This window comes from Protopterus annectens, chromosome 1.part0 (genome assembly GCF_019279795.1).
Source record: "Protopterus annectens isolate FY-2018-M chromosome 1.part0, PAN1.0, whole genome shotgun sequence".
In the NCBI taxonomy this organism is placed as follows: Eukaryota; Metazoa; Chordata; order Ceratodontiformes; family Protopteridae; genus Protopterus; species Protopterus annectens.
The window spans coordinates 682415299-682440958 of record NC_056725.1 but is presented as its reverse complement, the minus strand read 5'-3'; the positions used below and the strand labels follow the sequence as shown (position 1 = coordinate 682440958).

At 38.0% G+C, this 25660-nt stretch overlaps 1 protein-coding gene across 2 annotated transcripts in view; it reads left to right on the top strand.

Moving 5' to 3' along the window:
- The window catches only part of LOC122794052 (mitogen-activated protein kinase kinase kinase kinase 5-like), a 1947254-nt gene that overhangs the window by 1608073 nt on the left and 313521 nt on the right, over window positions 1-25660 (top strand). For both annotated transcript variants that reach the window (XM_044062187.1, XM_044062182.1), the window contains exons 20-21: window positions 4027-4103; window positions 11448-11489. In XM_044062187.1, coding sequence (XP_043918122.1) covers window positions 4027-4103; window positions 11448-11489 — 119 coding nt within the window. The remainder of the gene's footprint in view (window positions 1-4026; window positions 4104-11447; window positions 11490-25660) is intronic.

The window sequence follows — 25660 nt, the reverse complement described above, 5'->3', positions numbered from 1 at the left end:
TGCTTGTTATTGAAGAAATGGTCTCATGAATGCTAAAAACTCAGATTACTGACATATGAAGCTAAATGAACAACTCTAAATTATGCACATATAATATATATTACTGGTAATGTTCAGATAGCTTAGACTTCTGTTTGGTTATTTATCAGCACTAAATGTATTCCAGAACTATTACATGAATAACTGAAGGCTTGGAAGGTGTTGTAAGCATAATTGATGATTTGACAATCTGGACCAGGCACAAAGCCAGCATGACAAGAGACTGACACGGTTGCTATATAGATCAAAGCATCATAAAATGAAATAGGAACAAATGTGAAATAAGAGTGGCACATATGACATCCATTGTTTTTTGGTCTTAGTCTAAAGTCAGAAGGACTATAGCCTGATGTTAAAAAAATACTTAGTATAGTTGTGCAATTGGTACGATCATAAACAAAACAGCCATTGCAGATGTTTTAAGAAAAGATGCAGTGCCTTATAACATTTGCATTTCATAAGGTAGAACAGTATACCTATAAGAAAGCTCCTAGAGGAAGAGGAAGAGTTAACCTGACCATGATGGTATTAACAGTGAAATTGTTTTAACATGCTCAGAAAATATTTACAGATGTTCCAGTATTGAAGTATTGTGTCACGTAAATAAGCCACTCCTACTGCAAGCAAATGCCGAACAATTGCATAGGTGCTGTGAGCTTGCAAGGAAATATCCCAGCTATATATAATAAGTCAGACATCACTGGAACAGTGAATGAAAGCATTTAGAACAGGGGCAGGCCCAGTGGTGGAAGGATAGGGTTGCAAATAGCTTTGTGGCTAGTTCAATGATGGCCTCCCTCCTCATATCTCATGAGTGTGTGACTAAAGTCTTAACAGGCAAAGGGCAAAATTCACAGACAAAAATGACAGATGCGCAAAAAAGGTAAACTCATACAGAAAATGAACTGTTGCCAATAGTATCTGAATGTATGAACTCCTATGAATATGTTTATGGTAAAAAGCTCAAGTGAAAGCTGACCACAACCCCCTGCAAAGCATAATCAGAAAAATCATTGTACAAGGTATCTATAAGATTGCAAAGAGTGTTACTTAACCTACAGAGGTATGATCTGAAAGTGAAATGCAGGTCACACAATGTACATTCTTTGCGAATATACTGCATATAGCATATATGAACAAGTTCTAGAAGAATGAGAGACTTTGGGGGCACCTCCACAATTATCTTGACAGAAGGAACAGTCAAAGAATTCCAAGGATGCTTTAAAATGGCTTAGAAATTCCATTACTGAGATATGTTACAATAAAAGGCTGGCCTGAGCAAAAATCGTCAGTGAGGAAGGGCTTACAGTGATATGTTTTTCTTTCAAGGAAGAAATAAACTGTGCCTAATCTTTAATGTTCAAAAGTAACAATACCCCCCTATCAATTACAAGGCAAATGCTTGAAGTGATACGTGAATAGTAAAATGCAAAGAAAAAGTGAGAACTATAATGTATTGATTAGGAATGTCAACTTAGAAAGAATAAGTTATAGAACATTTGCATTATTTGCAGTTCCTGCAATAAAAACAATCCAAAGGAGCAGATGCTAGCATTCGCAGTATCAAACATCCATGTAGCTGAATTGGCACTTGTTCCTGTCCAAAGAAGCCACAGCTTTTATGTGTGGATTATTATTTTAAGGTCCCTGAAATTAATTATACTGACAGATGAAAAAGGGAAAGTATGATTAATATATCAAAGTATAATTTCTCGAATTTGAGAGTAAGTAATGTTGTCATATCTGACAATTGTCTACAGTACAAAATTCTGGAACTCTGAAGATTTATGTTTGTGTGAATTCAAACATATACCATTCACTCCACAATATATGCAGTCTAATTGGCAAGTACTGTGCAAGCACTGAAAAACCTAATGAGAAATATCAGTAGCCAGAGCTATGAGGATTGTCATTTCACAGTAGTGTAATACAGGAATGCAGTACTGCAGGGATTTATTTTCACCATCTCAATTGTTAAAGGGCAGAAAAGTGAATATCAAATTAATTACTTCAACTATTTTACTGATTCCTGAAAAACAATAGAAAGTAATTAAAATGCTTGATGAGATCAGTATATACAGAAATACTATTATAATGCCAACAGCAATAGACTACTAAATATAAGATTGAGAGGAAGTTAAAATTCAACAGCCTTGGAAAGTCTGTACAGCAAAGCTGAAACAGTTAGTAAAGCTGCCAAATCAAGATTATTTATTGGTTCTTGGGAAGAGAGAAAATTTTATGCAAGAAATTTCAGAGCTCAGTATAAGACAAATATGTGAAAGGTAAAGTTCCAGGAAGAAGATCATCCAAAATTTTATTTATTTTATTTATTTATTTTATATTTGTTGACCGGGTTTGTCCGACTGGGCTACAAATGCCCATTTTCAGCGGAGGCCCAAGGAGAAAAGCTCCAACAGAAAATAGAAACTTTACATATTAAATACATATAGAAAATTATACACATATAGAAAACTGTCACAGCTAGTCCTGCTGTAACAAAACAGAGAAAGTAAAAGGTACGATAGTCAAATGCTATATGAACAAGAACATTATAGTTCAGCAAGAGCTGCCCAAAAGAAAGACTGATTGATCAGTAAAGATAATTATGTTAAATATTCTAGATATAAAATCCTATCAAAAAAACTAGAGTCTGACTGTTGGAGAGTAAAACCCAATTGTAAGAAATGAAAAGTTGCCTGCATTTGTGTGCCGTGAATACATAGAAAAGTATTATTTTCCTACAACTATCCCATGACGTGCTTCATAAACAGTTAAGGCTAATTCTAAATAATCAGTGCATTTGTAAGTAATAAGGCTTTTGGGGACTGCATGGCAAATGTTACTGGATGCTATGGTTGGGGCTTGTGCTTCACAGTATCCCTAAATATGTCCATGCACATCCCCGAGTGTTTTACTGCAGTTAAAAAATGAGTGCTTGTATTTTTTTGCAGTTTGAATTTTAATAGCAGTAGCACTTGTAAGGAGATCATACATTCTGTAGTGCTTCCTAATATAAAACAATAAATTGTCTGCCTATTTTAATTCATTGTCTGCTGTAGAGGGTTATAACTTTTTTAAATTTTATAGCATTTTGGTATGAAATTTTCAGGGACATCATTTAAAGGACCATTTTGTCAAACTGCTGTATGCTGCTGCACAATTCACTTTGTAAGCAGGTGATAACACTGCATGATACCTCTGCTAGGTTTTGGCAGATGAATAAGTCCTGATGAGGAGAATTAACACCTGTATGGTAGTGCTTCACAATCATGTATACTGTGTTCTATGTAACAGGTAATGTAGCCTCAAAATATTCATAAGAGCAATAATTTTAGTGACAACGTCAAGAAAAGAAAGACAAGTATATACAAACAATAATGCTCCCACATCATTTACCTCTGTCTTCAGTTAGTTTTATCTTTGTTTTCTGGCATTTAAATGTCACTGTTGCTCTCTGTAAGGAGGTCTGTCAGAGTGAGAGGCATAAATACCATGCCGATCTACTGTCCATGTTCTAAGCTTGGGTGTCAATACAGTAACTGTTAGGGAAGAGAGTCCTGGCACTGTATGATAAATGGCTTTTTGCCTCTTAGAATGATTCTGCTGCTCAAATACAAGCACTCTGTACTTTCGTATTCAGTCCTTTCTACTAATAGTCTCAATGTGGCCATAAATTCTTGTTTTCAATTTGGAGAACTTCATCTAAGTGCTTTATATTTTGCTTAGCACTACACTTGATCAAATGAAGGTTTCACAGCCTTTTTCCGTCTTTTAAGTACCTACTCCTAATTGATTGTAGTTAGCAAAGGATAGCAGATAAGAACATTTGTATTTGTTAAAATGCAGTGCACTTTGCAGGCAAAAGAAGGGTTATTAAAACATTATAAACCAAATAGTACTTGTATCTTGACTGTTCATGAGTTGGTTCTATCAGACATACATTTTTACCCTTTTGTGTTTTTTTATTACATTATTTGCATTTAGATCCGTCATCCTTGTCTACTCAGCAGTATGAACAGCAACCACCATTACTACCTCGGAAGAAGGACAAATCAAGGAAGGTATGGAGGAGCTACAGCAAGTTGCATATTTTATGGCTAATTTAATAATGCATTTTATTATTATTATTATTATTATTATTATTATTATTATTATTATTATTATTATTATTATGTGCTTTGTACTGCATGCGTTAATCTGTCCTAAGACCTCACTCAGTCTTTCCTTTCAAAATCTTAGTGACTTGATTTTCCTAAACATCTACTAAAGCTTCTGTCATTAATGGTTTACTGTCTAGGATAGGGAATGCTGTCTCAAAGGATATACCTTATGTCCCCACCCAGTTCCACAGAGATGATATGGGAATGTTAGTATCAGACCAATGATGCACTTGCATCTAATGGTAATTACATAGAATCATTCTCTCTTATGTACAGTCTAACGTTGTATGTGCATGCTTCCATTTAGCTTACTAACAGACAATGGCTAGTATTTTAATACTAGAAAACATTAAGACCTCAAATAACATAGCATTTATTACTTGTCATCGATGCCTAAACATGATTTTTAAACATTTTCAAGGTACTGTACTATTTTTCCTACATAGTATTTGCTATATGAATTGATATAAAATCAAACTAGAGTTCCTTTTTCTGTTTCTACTACTGTCACTTTTAGTATGTCCGCTTGTGAATATTTCCATCATTGTACCTCCTTCAAAACAATTTTTTACTGATTAGATGGAACATGCTTAGGGTATATGTTCATGACACTAGTACCTGAAACTGGTGTGCCATGAGAGACCAAAGGGAAACAGCTGGGGTAGAAATGACTGAGCAGCTGAAGTCCTGTTCTGTCTTGGGGGAGGGGAGGGTATGGAATGCCTTGCAGCACATTTGTCCTTGTTGGAGACCATGTGGCCAAAAAAGAGCAACTTAAAAGGAAATATCCAGCAGCTATCATGGGCTGGAAATGTTCATGCCACTGCACATACATTGGAATGATGCATTCCATATTGGTTTATAAGAGGTAAGAACAGTAGTAAAATGAAAAGTCCCACATTGTCAGATATACAGGAAATATATGCTTTAATATAGCCTGGAATAGAGAATCTTGGAACATCAAAACAGGAAAGTTACAAGAGTCCTACATTCAACAATTAACTGCACTGGGAATGTAATAAGCTGTGCATTGACTGCATAGCAGATACAACGAAATGGGATACAATGAGTTTTGCTTTTGTTTTCCCCTTTCCCAAGTATTTGTTCCTTCAAAGTAGGTATATTTAAAAACTGAACATGTGGGAATGCTTGGCCCCACATCAGGGGCACATGGGTGTATGCCCCTTACAAAAGATAATAGGTTTTGTGTGTCGTATGACATTAGAGTGTTATTATTTTGAGGCTGTGACCTCTCAGGCATTTAAATGTCTTAGTTTAGATTAATTGCATGTTGACTAAATGATGCAGAGCTAATCATATTAAATCTCAGACATACTATGGTTGATTTGGTTTCCCGGTCACCTTACTCCTGTTTAGCCTCAAATGGCAAATGCAGGGGGTCTTTGCACAGTAGTGGACACTGGCCGCGAAATCAAAAGGTGAAGGCCATAAACAAAAATGAGAACTACACAGAAAACAGATCCTTTCTTGACCTGCTATAATCCATTGTCAGTAAGTTGCTCCCTCACTTCTTATTAGTAAATCTTCTATGCATGTTTTTTGCTTCTCCGTTTATCACTTTTCTAAATAGATTCCAAAACAACCTTCAGATTGTCTGCATTTAGTATTAATGGTTGATGTAGACAGGTACCAGTACTTCCCTCTTCTTTCACTTTGTGTACCTCTGAATATAAGCTCACAACCTGTTTCTTTCTACTATTATACTATAAACATGTAAGGCAAGCTTCCTTGACTCTTTGAGCTGGTAAATCATTATGTATTTTTCATAAAGTGCCCACCTTTAGCTTCCTGTGGTTCTTTGCTATCTGACTAGTGTGCAACAGTCAGTAATATTGGGGAGCTCTACTGTTTGTCACTGAATAGTTGATCAATGCTCAGAATCTTGACTCTAAAGATTTCCAGCATCCTCTCAAGGTAGCTAAACTCGGAGAAGAATGTGAGAATTGCTATAGATTTTATTCTCACTTTCTGCCTCGTCTATGAGCTTGTGCAGCCTCTGAGCTGATATATATATATATATATGTTATATATGTGATATATATATATTATGTACTGAATATTGTTCAAACTAGTTTTGGTTGACTATGCAAATGTTTGACAGATGTGTGAGATCACATAATTATTGGGATTGGGGAATATGCCCTTTACCCAATATTGTGCATTTTCAGAGATAGTATATATAATTAGCAAGGGGTGTGGAGGCGTAGCCCCCTCCCCCACATAGGGGCTCAGGGGGCTTGCTGCCCTGCAAAAAATTGTTTTTTTTTCTATTTCTAATGTTTAATTTTGCATTCTCCAAGTTTAGCACTCGATGCATGCATGCATGGTAGCGTGTTGACATACTCAATATTTTGTGCTCTCCCTTTCTCTCTCTCTCTCTCTCTCTATATATATATATATATATATATATATACACACACACACACACACACACACACACACACACACACACACACACACACACACACACACACACACACACAGACTCGCGCACACATACATATAATTTGGGGGGGGGGTGATTTATACCCTGTGTACTTTAACAATTACTTTATTTAGTCACTGAACAGATTTTGAAAACTAGGTAGTATTCTGTTCATCTTCTAGTGGTCATTTTCAAAGTCCATATTCATTAAGGATATCCACACCTCCAGGCAAGTTGCTCAGCATAATGCATCTGAGGTTATCCAAATGCAACTAATTCTGGGCAAAACTGCAATCCAAATTGTAGCTTGCTACAGATCCCCCACTATGTCCCAGGATTCCCACTCCTCTTTTCTTGATGTACTGGAAAATATTAGGGTTCAACCAAACACTCTAATAATGGGTGACTTCAACTACCCCACCATTAACTGGGAAAATTACTCATGTACCAACTCCTTAGCTCAACGCTTTCTGGAATTCATAAACTCCAATGCCCTGGATCAACTTATCCACACCCCCACCAGTGGCAACAATATCCTAGACCTAGTCATTACCAACATGAGTGACCAGTGTTCCTCACATGAAGTCAACTCCTCGTTAGTCCCATCCGACCATAAGCTAATCACCCTTGATATCCACATCCCGCCGCCATCCTCCATTAAGGAAACCACAGTAAAAAATTTCTCCAAAGCCAACTTCATGCTTCTTAAGACAGAAGTGGTGAACTTCATGACACCCATGCAGATGAACAATACAGTTACAACTGCTGAATCCTACACAAATGCACTGTATAAGCACTTACACGAGTGCATGGATCGTGCTATCCCAAACAGAACCAAGACGATATCCTCCAAAAAAGGAAGCCAATCTGGTGGTTCCCCTGCCATAAACAAACTGTACAACAGAAGGAAGAAACTGTTGCAAAAGAGAGTAAAATCCAATGAGTGGAGGAGCTCCCTGGTCAGCCTCAGTAAGAAGCTGAGATCCCTTATAAGATCCTCCAAAGCTAGCTATGAAAACAAAATCGCCACTAATTCCAAGGACAACCACAAAGCATTCTATAGCTATGTCAAGAATCTCAATGGCAACACCCAGATCTGCTCTGAGTTACAGCACAAAGGCACAAAACTTACAGAACCAACTGATATTGCCAACATCCTGGCATCCTGTAGTGCCATCTCGGAGTTGGTATATTTAAGTAGCAGGGGGTGTGGGGGGCACAGGGGGGCTTCCCCATTGCTAAACAAAGTTAGTATTTTTTCTTGTGTGTGTTATGGTGTTTAGTTTACATGGTCGATGTTTCAAATGTTCAATCATATGGTCTCGGCCATATGAAAGTTGGACATTTGAGCTGTCGATCATGTAAAGTAGACCCATATATATATATATATATATATATATATATATATATATATATATATATATATATAGTTTTAACATATCTTTTCTTATTCATTATTTCTGCTACACCTTGTCTATTACCATATAGACTGGGTTCTGTCCACTAAACCCAGTAATATTTCTAACTATGGCACAGAACTGTGGTAGATTTCGATATTATTGTCCTGAATTATAAATTAGTTATTTTAGACTGTGGCACCATTACTGAAAATGCAAACTTGCAAAACATAAACTATATTAGCTATCAGACGATTTGACAACCTAAGTGACCACCTGCCCAGTTTTGATAACAAGCTTATATGCAATCCAGTAAAACATTCATTATTATAAAAATGTACGTAATCTATCCAGTTTTAATGTAGACAATTTCATCTTCACTCTCAAACAATTTAATTGGAATATGTTCAAAAATTTTTTTTTCAGCAAAGGCACCATCAGATTTAACAAAAACTTTACAATATACTGAACAAATATGCTCCCATCAGGAGAAAAAGTGTTAAACTTAATTCAGCAACATGACTATCTGAATACAGTAGGCAACTAGTGTTGTTTAGTGACAAGTCTTGGAAAGCATGGAACACCAACAAATCCTAGGAACAACTTCCACAGTACAGACAGATATGAAATAAAACCAAACACAGTATAAGGCTTGACAAAAACTCCACTACTATAACTTACAGCAGTACACCAAAATAATCTTAAAAAATTCTGGTCATCAGTCCAAAATCTACTAAATCCAGGCCAAAGTCAGCAACCCACTCCCTTCCCAGAAGACACTTGCTAATAACTTTAACAGATACTTCCTTCAAGCTGTAGCCTTACTTATCAAGGAAAACCCCACCATTAAACCACCCTAACCAATAAAATCTCACTGAGGCTCACTTCTCTCTCAAACCTGTCCTTACCTCCACTATAAAAAATATCTCCTAAAACTAAAAACTACAAGCTCTGCTGCAGACAGCCTTCCTCCTGAATTTATAAAAATTGCATCAGAAGCTCTATTATATCCAGTATTTATACTAGTAAACAGATCCATTGTAGAATTTTATGACCCAGCCATTTAGAAGAAGCCATACATACTTCCTCTTCATAAAGGAGGACCCTCTTTTGACTACTCCAACTTCAGACCAATTGCCAACCTGTCACATTACCTCAAATATTAGAGAAGTGCATCTATTCCCAGTTACTGCAATCTTCTCTCCCCCACAGAACATGGTTCCATCCCAACCATAGCACCACTACTGCCCTACTTCACTTTGCTGACACCATTAATAAAAACAAATACCCGAAACCTGGTATCTTCTTTATTCCTAAATCTGTCCAAGGCATGCAACACCATCTTTGACCATAAACTACTACTAAACCCCTCCTCCTTGGGTATCTGCCCCCCTCCCCCAATTTAACCGCTACATAACAGATAGATTCCTAGCAGTCACATGGCAGTGAGAATACTCTTCATTTCAACCCATTACTGTAGGGGTGCCACAAGGTTCCATACTTGGACTCCTCCTGTTTAACATATTTATAAATGAGCCACACACTGCTTCCAAGCATGCCAGTCTTGTACAATATGCAGATGACTCTACACTCATCTGCACAGCCTCTATCAAACAAAAACATCAGGAAATTACTCAAGAATTTTTTACGTCCATAGAATCCAGGGCTAACAACTCAACCCCCCCCCCCAAAAAAAATACAAAAAAAAAACTATCTACTACTTTTTACCTCTAAAACATTATTTTGTCAAAATCACTTCATTACTCTAACACCTTGATTGAACAGGTCCCTGACTCTAAACTCTTAGGAGTCACCATTGATGACAACTTGAAATTTGACTTACACTTCCAAACTGTTTAAAAAAAAAACACACCAAAAGCCCATTATGTAGAATAAAACCCTACCTATCAGAAAGAACTAGAGAAACCATAGCTAAAGCCTAGCTCCTACCTACCATACTTATGTCTCCCCGTTATTTACTAACCTACAAACGTCCACACAATCAAACCTGGAACAATACTAACCTACAAACGTCCACACAATCAAACCTGGAACAATACTAACCTACAAACGTCCACACAATCAGACCTGGAACAATACTACAATAAAATAATTCACTTTGCTGCAAATTGCTGTTCTGCCCATAAACAAATAAATTGAACTGAACTCCCACATCACCCCCACTATAGTTAGCTACTACTAGCTCATACTCTAATATACTTCCCTGGTAAGTGTCTGGCACTAAATGGCATGCTCAACACTACCACCCTACCATGGACTGAACTCCCACATCACCCCCACTATAGTCAGCTACTACTAGCTCATACTCTAATATACTACCCTGATAAGTATCTGGCACTAAAAGGCATGCTCAACACTACCACCCTACCCCAAAGCTCTTTGCTCTAAAGACAAACTCCACCTTTCTGCCACTAAAGCCCAAAATGCTTCAGGAGCCTCATTATACTCAAGCGCTGTAGCTACCCTCTGAAATGCCCTCCAAGATGTTGTCAGGCTTCTTGAAAACCAACAGGCATTCAAAACACATAAAAAACACACATCTCAGCGTTCTGACTCTGTAGCTGTAGTTCTCCAGGGTAAGTATCTCTGTTTTCTTCCTCTTCTGCTGTACCTCTGCTCTCCTCTACCAACTGTTACTCTGTCTTCTCCCGCCCCACCTCCTACCTATGCCTCCCTTAATTCTTGTATCACTCATTTCATTTATATCTCAAAATTAAATCAGCTTTGTAAATAACGCACTACTCTGCATTGTGACATCTATCCTACTGCATACTTGTTTATTTAACTATATCTGCATAGAGTAGAATTAGTTTAAGAAGCCTTACTACTGTATGTATAGTTACTATCTTATCTATTTCAACATTTAAACATTTAGTTTAGTTGTATCCTGCCTAACATTGTTGATATGATATAACTTAAAAGATTTTGATTGTATTGCATGTACTGAAGTTTTCTCCCCGGGCCTCCAGTGAAAAGGGACTTTTGTGCCCACCCAGACTTCCCCAGTCAACAAATGTAAAATAAATAATAGAGGGACAAATTTGCCAAATTGGTGCTGAAGGAAAGTTACAAGAAGCTGCCTGGAGAAAAGAATTGCACAAAAATGAAAGTTGTCTATTATCATTGATAATAAAATTTGTTGTTATTAGATCTTTGCCTTATAACATAGCAAATTAAGCAAATTAAATTTTACAGCTGTCTATATAAAGCCTACATAATATTAATTTTGATATTCTTGAGTTTATAATACATCATGTTCAAATTACACCTCAAACTGTCTATAGTGAGGTGCTGGTAAAAATAAAATATCACAGTGAGTCATGCAAATAATAATTAACTATTTCAACAGTATAATGATATAATTCTTCATTTCTTGTTTAGTTACCCAGTGAGAATGATTCACCAGCTCCATCAAAAGCACCTGTAAGTAACTCTTAAGCTATGTACTTTATTAAATATTCATACAATTTATCTTAAATGTGGACAATAAATTCAGAAATTATGGTAAACTTTTGATTTAGTAAACGTCCTAAAGTTACACATAGGTTTCAGTAGCAACTATGTTTTCATTTTGAATAAACAAAGAAACAAGAATAAACAATGCAGGCAGAGTAAATGCAGAATTTGCAGTAGTATCAGACCTTTCATTAACACAGATGATATCAGAACTATAATTTCAAACTAAATCAGAAAGACTGATACTGTGACCACATGGTAACAAATAGTACAATGAGCATTGAGCAACTTGGCCTGAGAGGAATTAAGTGTGCAGAACTGCTGATATAGTGCAGATCTGATGGGAGTAGTGCTGCTTGAATAATGAAGCCATGCATGACCTGGGCCATCAGCATGCAGGTGGTATGTTTACCATGGTGTGCATTCACAAGCACATATATGCAGCACAGTCACGGCTGAGAGCCCATACAAGGGTTACACAGCTAAGTGCCGGCTAGGTTTATTTTATTTTATAAATGGGAAGGAAATGGGGTAATGGGACAGTTAGAACAGGGAAAGAACAAGTAAAGGAATATGAAGAAGGACAATAGGAAGGGAAAACTTGCATGCAATGACAGAACGAGCGTAATTTTATTTTGGACATGTACTCTTTTTTAGAGGAGAAAGATATGTATAAGAAGTAAGTTGTAGCGATGGTAGCAGGGGCAGACATACACATATGTAATACAAATAAAAACTGACAGGGGAGGTACTCATACAGAAAGGGGAAGAACTAATTGGTAATGAGGAGGATTGGACTGCAAGACAGCAGACCCAAGAGAATGAATGATACACAAGAAAGGGAAACATCATGATGGGAGGGCAGGGTGGAGACAGGACTGTCTGCCAACTCACCTCAGTAATGAACCCCCCCAGAATTCAGTCCCTTGAGAGACTGACATCATGTGTGGGCACTGCCTCTAGTGGCCTGATTGTTGGCACTTGGTGACTATGTATCTCTGCCACTTGCATGAAGATGTACTCCAGAGTGCTAATCCAGGTCCCAACCCACCTAGCCACTACAGTCCTGACCAGCTGATTCATGTCCTGCGGAATGAACTAAGAGAAGCGCTCTGTGTCACTCCCTGATAAAGATCCTATGACTCCCCACCACCACCACCAGAAAACACCAACAAGTCCTCCAGGTTGCCTTTGACTGAATGATCTCCATAACCCTGCAGACAGACTGCAGCAATTTATGTAAAGCCTAGTGTAGGGCATGGTGGCCATTATCACATAATATCCTGCTCTATGACTGATTCTGCAGAAAAATGAGCATAAACAGAAAGAAACAAAATAACAAAAACAGATAAGCAGAAGAAACTGACAGAAAGAGAGAAAACAGAACAAGAATAGCAATGATCAGTAGGATGTAGTACATTTAATTATGGTAAGCTGTGCAAGGAAAAAACAGTCAGCAGCACAGTGGTGATATATAAATGCATAGGCAAACCCTGTTATATTGATCCATGGACAACAAATTAGCACAGTGGTTATTTGTAGAAGCACAATACACATGTTCCATAGTGTGGGATAGGACAACAGATGCATTACCATACCCTACAAGTGTGCACATCCCTACATAATGTACATGCTTGAGCATACCCACACTAGGCAGCTGTTTAGTTAGATGACCATTACCATTACTGTGGTATAAATGTGTAGTAACATGGTCTAGCTACAAAGCCACACAAGCCTTAATTGGTCACAGTGCATGTTCATGAAGCAGAGAAGACCTCATACATGGGGTAGGTTTGATAATACATTGCATTACTGAGCTTGATTTAGAAAATATATCACTATTTTGACTCGTACTGTGGTGTGATCCCTATACTGTGAGCACCTAAATAGTGTAGCATGGTGACCACATTGTGAGAGCCTACACTACAGAAAAGGAGATAATTCTGCAACTATGGGATATTGCACAATAATAAAATATAGGGAAATCTACAGTAGACAGGACTGCTGACAGTGTACACCACATTGCAGGGACAAATCAAGGGTGTATGGCTGCTACACACGTGTGTCACTCTATACTGATTGATGCGTCCTACCATTGCAATGATAGTGGCAGAGATATGTCAGACTGTTTTGGAATGTGCATGACCAGCAAAGTTAAGGTACATGAAATAGTCAGGAAAATGTTGGAAAGCTGGCAGGGTAGACAGGCATGGCTAAGCAGGACAACTGCTGGGAACAGACAGAACTGATGCTGTTTCCATGGAGGGCAAACTGCCATCCATGCCTCACTATCCAAGCATGACAAATTTTAGCTCTTTGGGGGATAACTGCATAGACCATGGGAAATAGGCATGACAAATGACATGTAGGCACTGTGGACTGAGGGACAGCACAGGGAGGCTATGTTGCATACTCAAATGGCAGTGGATACTAGACCTGCAGTTGTATGAGCTGTCAGCACTACAGCAAAGGAAAGTATATGTGGACCACATGCCCATTTAACACAGTCTTGTACAGCATCATAGCAGTTATGTAAGTGCATTGCAAAAGACAGTACCTAACATAAGGGAGATAATTGTAGTGGGTTACAGTCTTTTGTCTAGTGTGGACAGTCTAGTGTGTGTGTGTGTGTGTGTGTGTGTGTGTGTGTGTGTGTGTGTGTGTGTGTGTGTGTGTGTGTGTGTGTGTGTGTGTGTGTGTGTGTGTGTGGGTGTGTGGGTGTGTGGGTGTGTGGGTGTGTGTGTGTGTGTGTGTGTGTGTACACACACGCACACACGCACATGCACACACACACCAGCACACACACTGATTCATGTGTATTCCCATAGGTGTACTGGAGCTGTTATGGCACTGAAAGAATAGCAGTGCACTGAGAAATTTACACCATAGGAGGTGGATATTCTGTTGCAGACCTTTCTGCCACATGGTAGATGTATTCTGGAGATGGATAAGACCTTCATGGAGCAGGCATGGCAGGAAATGGGGCAGCAGATAAATACTATTGGTGAACATAATAGTGTTGGAGGTTGACTGACATGGACTTGCATAAGGCATAGCTGCTGCCGGGTCTGCCACTGGGACTCCACTCGCAACACAGCATCAACTCACAGAGACAGAGCAGTTCCTGATAATACTCAGAGGTGGCACTGATTGTGCAGTGATTCCAAGTTGTAGTTTGGATTTGGGAGTTGGAATGGTCAGAAGTGCCTAAATGTCTGTTGGGAATGCCCCAGGTAGATATTGGCAAATGCTGTCATGTGGCTCTTTGATAGCTCATCCACTTGTTAAATGAAGACTTCTCCATGTGCTTTACTGTCCCATAGGACAATCAGGGCCTCAGTGGTGATGATTGCACCCATGTCTGTGGATGATGACACCAGATGAGTTGTGTGATATGCCATTGCAAGCCAGCAGTGGCAAGCATCTTTGCACAGTGTAAGCACACATAAAACAGTGCCTTTCTCTCACCCAGGAACATTAGGACAGCAGTGGACACATCCTGCACCAAGAGCTGTGTATGTGTTCATAGCCTAAATATATTCCTTGCATTCAGTTATCTAACTGATGCATGGTGATTTGTGGGGTGACGCATGTACTGGCATACACATGGTTAGGCTGTCTGTATTCTTCGCAGATTCCACTGAGAGAAGTTCCGACAGTACAAATCTACACATACCTGAGATAGTCTCATCTGCAGAGGATGATGATGATGGCACTGTATACATGGAATAGTCTGAGGACACAGTGGTACTGTCAGCAATGCTAACAGTAGAGGGAACTCCACCCCCAAACAGCCACACAGCTGAGGGGACTACATACTACACATGGTACACAAGCAGCAGAAACACCAGTGACATTGAAGGGATGCAAAACTTCCAAGGTGCATATACACACACACATACACACACACACATACACACACACACACACAATTGGAGAAAAGTGGATTGATGTCCATCGACAGCCTAAATCATAAGTATTACATGATACTGTTGTTACCCTAAGTATCAGACAGTGAATATGCAGATCTGTGATCCAGGCACAGATAGAACTTAGTCTTACGATGTCATAAGTTCTCAATGTGTGGCATAGCCTGTGTGACAACATCCATGCCTTCCAGAAATACCTGCAAACATTGTAGGGAATAGTAGCTCACATGGCAGCCAGTAGTGGATCTCTGAGACTGCTTGCAAATGGTGGCCAACAGGTGAGCACAAACACTTTGCACACATGGCTGGCTCCACTCACAGTTTCACAGCTGTTCAATACCAGTCACGTTGAGGTGGGCAGTATTCATCTGTCTCTGCCATTGTCTCTACCCCAGCCATATTCACTCATGTGGACATTAATGACACTATTGCCTCCACCCATGGTAAGGTCCCATGAAAGAGCACAAAATTTGTCCAGTTCCTCTGGGAGCTTAACCCACACATCACAGTCAGGGTTCTAGAGTTCCACAGCAGCATCTCCCTTGTCAATGCTGCCTGGATGACACACATCCCCTTGCTATACAGGCCAAACAGACATCCAGCCTTGTGCCATGAGCACACAACATGGAGCACACCCATAATCCACATACCGAGACTATGCACTATTGACTCCCATGAAACACATGGACAGGTATTCAGCTGTCTGCAGGAGTATTTGACACACCTTGCCAGCACTCTTTTTCCTGGAATTTACAGATACAAATGTATTATTTTAGTTCCTTCTAAAATGAGGATAGTGTCTGATATTTGTTTTCACAGGGAGAGTAGTTTATTCCAAATGTGAGGGGGATATTGAATAATGAGACCTTTTCACTTGTTATTGTTAATACAGAGACCTTAAAGTTAACTGTGTTTGCATATCTGCTGGCCTTCTGTGCTGTGGATTCTATAAACTGTGTTTGAAGGAGCAGGGGATCCTTCATGTCCTTAAAAGCAAAACATAAGTCTAATTTCAGGAGGTGATACGAGGCTGAGATCAAAAACAATTCCTTAAGCCTACCAGCAAAACTCAGGTGTTCATGGCTGGTAGTAGCAGTTGTTTGGGTGATGTCTTGTCGTCAGGGATTTCCTGAAGCACTTCACAGATTCCACAACATAAAAAAATTGTTCGAGAATCATATAATTCAAACCTTCACGCATACTTTTAGTAGTTTTGTTACCTTCATTATAGGAGTGGAGGAGATATATGGACAGAAGCTTCTGAAGTCTTGATCCTCAAGTATGTCTTCTGTAAGTTTACAGAATTGGGCTTACGTAAAGTGTATGGAATTTATAAGTTCCATGTAAAGGTTTTAATTGGTACACAGTGCATATATTCATAAAATTACTTTTAACAGTCCCTATGCTGCAAATGCATAAAACCTCTGCATTCATTTCAACAAATAGTGCACAAATTCTAAGTAATATCTAATGCTCCTACATTTATTTATTTATTTATTTTATTTCACATTTGTTAACCGGGTTAGTCCAACTGAGTTTGCAAACAAACCCAGCAAACCTAAGTAAAGATAAAGTGACAATATACAAATATTAAATAACAATCACAATACAAAATAATTGTAAAAAAGAAAATGTTATTAACTATTTGCATTGCACTGATAGTAAGCAACCAATTTTCAGTGGAAACCCAAGGGAAAGAGCCCCAGCAAACATAAGCAAAGATAACCATACAGGACAAAAACTATTAAAAATAACAATGCAAATATGAAATCAATTATAAAGAGAAAACAAAAGAAAAAAACATGAACATTAAGGGTTGCACTGATAGCAGTGGTCCAAATTTACTACATATAAGAGAAAAAACAAAAAGATAATCGTTGTTCAAAAGAAGCAATATGTACAGACATTGATAGGAAGGGGGGGTTAAAAAGATAAATACTGTGGAGAATGGGAGGGGGGAGAGAAAGGAGGGGGCTATAGTAGGGCTATAGTAGTAGAGCTGAGGGCTTAGGAGGTTAGTTTAAGCAGAAGTTACTAACAGAGAAAGAAAGGAGATGTAACAGGTTATACAGTAGGACAGGCAATGGCAGAATTTCAAGTTTAGTAGGTGGGCTTTAAGGTCCTTTTTAAAACAGGGAAAGGAAAGGTTAGGTTTTTCATAAATTTTACATAAATATAAGCACACACCTGTCCAGAATATAAATGCGTACATTATTAAACAGATTTGAAGTTAATGTGCTTTGGGCTGCTGCCTTCCAGGCTTTAATGTGAATTTGTATTTAACCTGATATGCCAGGTGTACTTGGCTGTAGCAAACTTTGATGCATTATTGATGTTCAAATGAAAGGTCAGAGTGGAATCAAGGGTGATGCCCAAGTAATCGGAGGCTTGCACTATGTACAGAGACTTATTTTCTAGGTCACTAAAACAGAGATACTGCTTATGTGCCTTCTGTTTATATTGGAAAGCATACATCCTTACTGCCCTAAATCATGACACATTTATCAAAAAGCATTTGCAAAGAAGGAATAATTGAAAACTGTGTAAAGCTTGCAAAGATGTTACACTGAGTACAGCAAGTTTATTTATTTTTATATTTTATTTATTTTGCTGATCACCCACACAGAATGTTAAAATACAATATATGAAGATTCCCAGGAAAAAGAAAAACAATTCACATTCAAAATAAAACTTTGGGGAGTCTTAGGGGGGCTTTGCACTTTGTCAGCTTGAAATTGCTTTGCTGTATGTATCTGTCTCCTGTTTAACAAATTAAGGAATGTCAAAATATTGACAGAAAACAGAAATACATTGGAACACAGAGGTGACAATACATTTATTGGCCCAAAACAGGTTTTAAAGTAAGGCTAAAAAGAAGCCTTTCATATCTGTTTTACTGGGCTGCTGTTTTATTTTCCACCTGTTACTACCTTTTGGGGGTTTTTTGGTCAAATTCAGCCTAAGTTTGGTGTTTGCTTAAGCAAAATCACTATTTTTGGAAGAAATCAAACGTTATCTGCTACTTGAAATTTTTACACTCCTCAAAACTTGTCTCTAGAATGGAGAAAAAATATAATCAGCAGGTCAGTCCCTTCACTCCACTGTGTCATAGCTGTGTACTGAACATTTATTTACTGAAGGACAATTGAACTTCTATTAAAATACAGAATAGATTTATTTTTCATTTTCATTTCTTATTAGTATGTGCCATTAGTGTTTTTCTTGTCTTAAAAGTAAGTCTTCTACATTTACTATACAGAAATGTAAAAGTAGGAAAAGAAAAGTTGCTAGTTTTACATTCTACAGGCAATAGACAGGGAAGTGGTCACTCAGACAAAAAAATACCAACGTTTATTATTACTGTTGTAGTAATGGAAATAGTGAGGAAAATTGGGAAACTGAAATGCTTCGAGATAAATTGTAACTGGGTGAAGACAATTCACTGCCAGCACCTTTCAAAAACTAGATAACTTTTTACATGGTTTTCATTTGAGATAGTAGTCTTGGAGATGAAGCCTGTACTCTGGTAATCATAATAACAATAATGTAAACCAGATAAAATATATCATGTGATAGGTAAAATGTGTGGAGAACTGTGTTTATTCCATATATATATATATATATATATATATATATATATATATATTTGTTGATATGTAAAGATGTTAAAGGTATGAGTTTATAAATGTAGCTGTCTTACATAGATCTCACTTGCTTATTCCATAATAATTAAATCTCCCAAGAGGATAAACTGTATCTTCTCTATCCCCCGTGATTAACAAGACTGTCACATGTCTGTATGTGTGTGTGTGTGTGTGTGTGTGTGTGTGTGTGTGTGTGTGTGTGTGTGTGTGTGTGTGTGTGTGTGTGTGTGTGTGTGTGTGTGTGTGTGTGTGTGTGTGTGTGTGTGTGTGTGTATCTGAAAAACTTAATGTTAGTATGAAAAAGTGTATCATTTTAAAAGCCCTCCTTATTGCTATTAAGCATATGTTACCTTAACCATTCTCGCTGAGCGAAGGACAAAACATGGCATAAGGACTAGGTTTAAGTTTCATATCAGTGTTATGTAACCACTTTTCCATTCTGTTTGCTCTGGTCATACATTTACTCACCAGGACACGCAGGAGGAATGTGCTGTCTTGTGCTGTGGCCAGACTATGACATCAGAACATGTAGACATTATTAGGCTGTCACTGAGACCCTCTGGTTCTGATAACCGAAACCCTTGCTGAAGGCCAGTAAGTCACTGACACTGTTGTGTATCCAATGAGTCATTGCCCAGTGGTAGGCCCCATTCCCAGCAGGAAACTGTCCCTTCCCCTTCTAAGTAACACAATTCCCATTCCTTATTCTCCATCATAAATTGGTCAAGGACACAAAAGGAGACTTTGACCCCCCCCACCTCCAATATTCTTCCCAGTTCTTAAAAGATCAAAGACTCCATTTCTGCAATGCTTGGGTTGCAAGAAGACCAGTTGTACCAGATCTCTATCAGTAATGTTCTACTTAAAAAACAAAATCCAAGCAGGAGCTTGGACAATTTGTCATTGCTGTCTTTAGATGTCTCCTCTTGGTGGACCTTTGATCATCAGTTCTGGTACCTTGTCAGACCTTCCCTCTTTTATCACTGAAAGTGACATTGGTGACATTAGGACATTCATTCAGGGAGAAGCCTGTCCCATACCTTCATGCCTTGCTGATAAATGTCTTTCCCATGATACTGATGATAGTAGGTGATTCCTAAGTCTGCTGAATTCAAATGTTTCCCATGGACCGTAATAGAAGTATTGAAATTCATGGACATTGACAAAGACAAAGCCAGGGCTTTAAATTATTTGATTATTTGGGCTTGACAGAACCTCTCAAAGTGGCCATCCCAAAACAGAACTTATAAGTAGTGTATGAAACTCCCATTACTTACACATAGAGCTACTGCAACCCCCCTACTACCACCACCACCACAGACATTTTTCCTTTTTGGGAAGACACACACTGTACTTTAGTGGCCTCCAGACGTATGTGGTGGAATGATGAGTCCAAGAGACTAGATCACATAAGGAAAAACTTGTATTCTACATCTACCCTCAGTGTCCATATCTTCATCTATTGGATATATGGTAATTACTTCTTCTATATAGTTAACCTTTCATACCTGACCGCAGTCAAGAAAGACATCATTAATTCTCATGGCTCCTAATTATTGTTGTTCTGTCTCTCTCTATAAATATATTTATGTGTGTGTGTGTGTGTGTGTGTGTGTGTGTGTGTGTGTGTGTGTGTGTGTGTGTGTGTGTGTGTGTGTGTATATATATATATATATATATATATATAGATAGATAGATAGATAGATTTAGGTCTACTTCAATTTAATGAAAACCCACTTACCCGAAGATGAAATTGCCAAGACGAGATGTCCAAAACCTGATTTTAATGAACAATCGTATTGCCAAACCATTACTTAGGGTAAGTATCCAGTTGGCCAACATGGGGAAATTTGTCCTTTTTCCCCACTGTAGTGTGATCACAGAGTTGGTATATTTAGTTGGGGGGGGGGGGGGCTACGTGGGCTGGAGATAGTCTTGTGTGTTTCTTCATGAAATGTTGGTTGACTTGCTGCTTACCCTGAGAACAGTTTCGGTAATATGGTCATTTGTTAAAATCAGGTTTCAGACATCTCGTCTCTGCGATTTTGTTTTTGGGGAAGTGGTCTTTCATTAATTTGAAGCAGACCCATATATATATATATATATATATATATATATATATATATATATATATATATATAGATGTGTTTCCAAAATGGTCTGATATAGTCCCACAGAATTTTCAGAAGTAATACTGCAACACATCTGTAAAATTTCCTTAAACATGTTTTTTTTAGCTTCAGAAACAAAACAGCTACTGCAGCAGAGATTTTAAAGAATGCACAGAATGACAGGTTTATATCACAACATTTAAAAAAACTGAAAATATTAGTTCTATCTAGAAATTCATAAGCATTTTTAGTTCTAATTCTGTACATACTATATACGTTTATGTTTTTGCAAGGTTTTCTTTTTGGTAACCTAAACCCCAATGATTAGGAAATGTTTCAGTCTGTCACTTCCTAACAACTGTTTTAACTTTAATTTAACCCTCTGCCTACAAATGGCAGCATCTCTGGATTGCTTTCAGATTTTCTCATAAAATTCTTAGGACAAGACATTATGGCATTCAAACTTAGATGACATACTGTTTGAATTAGCAAACATAAAGGCAATGAGATAACATCAGTTTGCAATAGTGGATGTTAAAATAGTGGGCTAGATTCCAAACAAGCTGCTATCAGTATGAGTCAGCTCTGATTTCAAAAGATTTGTTCTCAGTGTAAGTTACTTATTTTGATGTAAGGCCTATCTTTAAACAGGCTTACTTTGAGGGCCTGATTCCTAAAGACCTGCTCTCAATGTAAACGGATACTTAAACACAGAGTAAGTCCTTTGTAATCAGGCCCATTGTCTTTCCTATAAATGCTGTATATGATCAAAAAATACTGGCTGTAAGTTTAGCACTTATTTCCATCTAAAGAATATATTACTTTTGTGTCAGTAATAAGTAGTATTTTAATTATCATTCCATAACAGCAAACTAAAAATGTGATTCCAATATGCAGTGAATGTGCATTCAGAACAGGTCATATCTGTATGTTTTATTGTCAGTTGAACACTAGGGGTAGGCTTGTAAAGGCTCCAGAGCCATTAATCTAGTACACACCTACGAACCAAGCCAATGGAGAACGTGTTGTAGAAGGACTTGGCCATGATGTCCAGCAAATATGCAAAACAGAGAAGAATAGAGAGGACTAGCAGTGAAGTTCAGGTTTTGCTGCTTCCAGTGGAGACATGGGAAGGACATGAAGTAGAGGCTTTTAGACCAATTTCCGCATTGAATGCAAGCACTTATTTTTCTACTGAATTCAAACACTAAAATATTAGGAAAGATTCCAGCAGGCAGACTATTGGGAATTACCCCAAAGTTTATGCAAAGAGGGCAAATAGCGTTTATACTAGGAAGAAGGTTGGAAGACAGCTGGTGGGAACTGATCTCCTTCATAGAGTATTGCAAAAGAAATAAACCAATAGCTATAAGCATACTGCTACTTAATATTAATTCCATGGCATGAAAATGTTTGTAGAGGAGCTAGGGTTTGAAAAGGGCATTGTGACATTGGCGGGGGACTCCATGTAAGCAACCAATGATAGAATTCCTCATTAAACCTCTATATCATAATAAGAGTCCAGAGAAGAGTACAGTAAGGAAACTTTCTCTCACTGAGTATGTTTATAACAGTCATGTAGGTCCTAGCAGGGAGAATTAGGGAATACCTAGAGGCATTTGAAAAGACCGATAATGGTTACTATTGTCCGTGTGTTTTTTTTCTAGTTCCCTGCCAGATTTTTTAATTTAAAATAAGGGAAGGAAAACCATACCTGAAGACTGGAGTACCAGCTTCCTAAAGAGATTTATCTGCATTTGATGACAGGTTGCTGGGTAAACTCTTTCACTGCATCTAAGGAACTGTTGTCAGTGCTTACTTCTGTACTTGGACATGGGTTTAACAAGGAGAGAACTGAAATGTCATGATAATAAATAAACTTTCATCTCTCTTCTAGGTTGAATCAGAGCAATGTTTTCTTGCAATGTTATGGATAATGACTTCACTAATACTTTAGTTTTATGAACAAAATGTTTACACTTAAACTATATCAAAAATGGGAAAGTGTTTTTTTCTATTTACAATCCAGCCATGTTTTGTGATTTTAAAATAAAACAGCATGGTTTACCACCAGATTATACCAGCAATCAGCACACAGGCACAGTTCCTAGGTAAGGAGTTAAAGTATATTATGGCTTGTTTTTTAGGGATTATGGAGAGCATTTTATTGTTCACATCTTGGAGGATGAAGAGCTCTGTGATATTTGAGTACCTGAGGAGGGTAATTAAACCACTATTCTATGCCAATGCCTTAGTCTTAAAGTCTGTTTACAAATGCATCTGAGGCCAGTAGTGGTAGTAGGGATTCTGATGAGACCTGTTAGGTTATGACTCTCAGGAATAAGACAGGAATTCATAATATAATATGATATGATATAATATAATATTATATGATATGATATCTTTAACATTCTTTGTTCTGTGCCAGACACTTTAGAAGAAGTTAAACAGAGGTTGACTGAAGTGATGGAGCACCAAATGAGAAATAACTCTACAACTCTTACAAATACTGAACTTTACTACAATGCCCAAAGTAGATCCGCGGTGGTGGTGCTGCGGTAGCATTGTCGCTTCACAGTAAGACGCTGACCGGTTCGACTCTCAGCTAGAGCATCTTCTGCGTGGAGACATGCGTGAATGGGCGTATCTTTGTTGAAGGTTGTGCATTAGGGCTGGCAACTCAGCATGTAAAAATCAACTGCCAATCATTAGCGGACCGGAGTTCCACTGTGGCGACCCCTAACCGGGAAAAGCCGAAAAACACAACAGCTACAATGCCCAAAGTAAATAGCAAGATAACTTCTTTCCTCAGAAGTCTAACTGTCCACCTTTCATTGTCCCATTAAAAAAGCAGTAGCTATGGAAGTGTATATACTAGATGTTGACAGTGTGTAGTCTATTAAGTAGTCTTTGTATAGTAGGGAGTCAGGAGCAGTTTTCCTTCCATGCTCAACATTGGAAGACCATGCTACAGGATCAATGGGTCCTTCAGCAGGTGCACTAGGCCATACATACCTTAAAGCTCCTGTCATTTATTCCTTTTCCCAGTAGGGTATCTTCTCCCATTTATATGAGGCCTTTTTACTTCCTGGCAAGGAGACAGTATAAAGGATTCTAGGTCTTTTATACCACTCTGTGTGTAGGATTTTGTCCATGCAACAGCATATAGCTAGTGTCCAGCTTATTTTGGATCTAAAAAATATAAATGAAAATGTCGATTATTCATTCACCTCATTTCAGTCTAGGGTTCTGCATTTGTACCCTACATCTGTAGAATATTTATGTCCACATTCTGATTCTTCCTACTTGACTTGACTTTCAAAAGTTTTCACTCCAGGACTAATCCATGCAATGTTTAACACAAACACCCTTAATTGTATAACTATCACCGACATTATTCACAGCCCTAGATGCTTCCTAAAAGTGATTATTCCATGGTAGAAAACTTTAGTGTTGTATCTGTCTTATACTGTATGCCAACGCATTATGCTGGGATAAATGATTGGTACAAAAAAACCCTGTGGGATATGTAAAGAGATATGACAGAGCCCTCCATGGATATCAGAAATGCAGGAAAGACCCTAGTATACAGTGGATTCATATAATCACCAAGAATAATGCCAAAGTATTATGAAAAATGATTGGCTTTAACAATTGGTTAAATAGCTGGTGTCATTCTAGGGGGATCCAGTATGTACCAGGATAAGATGACATGCTGTCATTTGTACATGTTTTGGCATGGATATTTTTCAACTCTCCTTCCAAAACTTCTGCATATTTGCAAAAGATTTTGCTGTCTGATTGTGCATGTTGTAAGCAGGGTCCAGCTAAAGGACCTTCCAACCTAACTTCCAAAACAAACGAACCATTGGACCACATCAGAGTAGCTCTACTTAATGCTAGAAGTCTAAACAATAAACTGCCAGACCTAGAAGTCTTGCTGCATTTTGACCACATGTATGTATATGTTGCTACAAAATCCTGGGTTACGAGCCCAGAGAGCACTACCTCAGTACAAGTACTTAACACTCATTTAGATCAGATGGAAGCTGTGGTGGTGGTTCCATATTTGCTAAAGACTACCTAACCTCAAGACAGATACTTGGAGACTCATGAGTGGCATTTGTAGAGATTCAAATCATGCTAAATAGGATCAACTGTCAGAGCATAGCATGCTACAGGACTACCTCAGTATCCCCCAAAAATCATGTAACATTTACTAAAAATGTTTGATGAACTGTTAGTAGGAATACTGTTATCCTAGCTAATATTTACTATCCAGTGTAAACTGCAGGACCTATACCACCCATGTAGAATATGCATCAAAATTATTAGATTATAGAAACAAACTCCATAGACATGATCTTTATTGGACTCAGTAGAGGACAGAATATACTTAGCTTGCTCCTAACAAACTTAGTATCTGTATGTTCCATCCACACGGCATTCCCCCC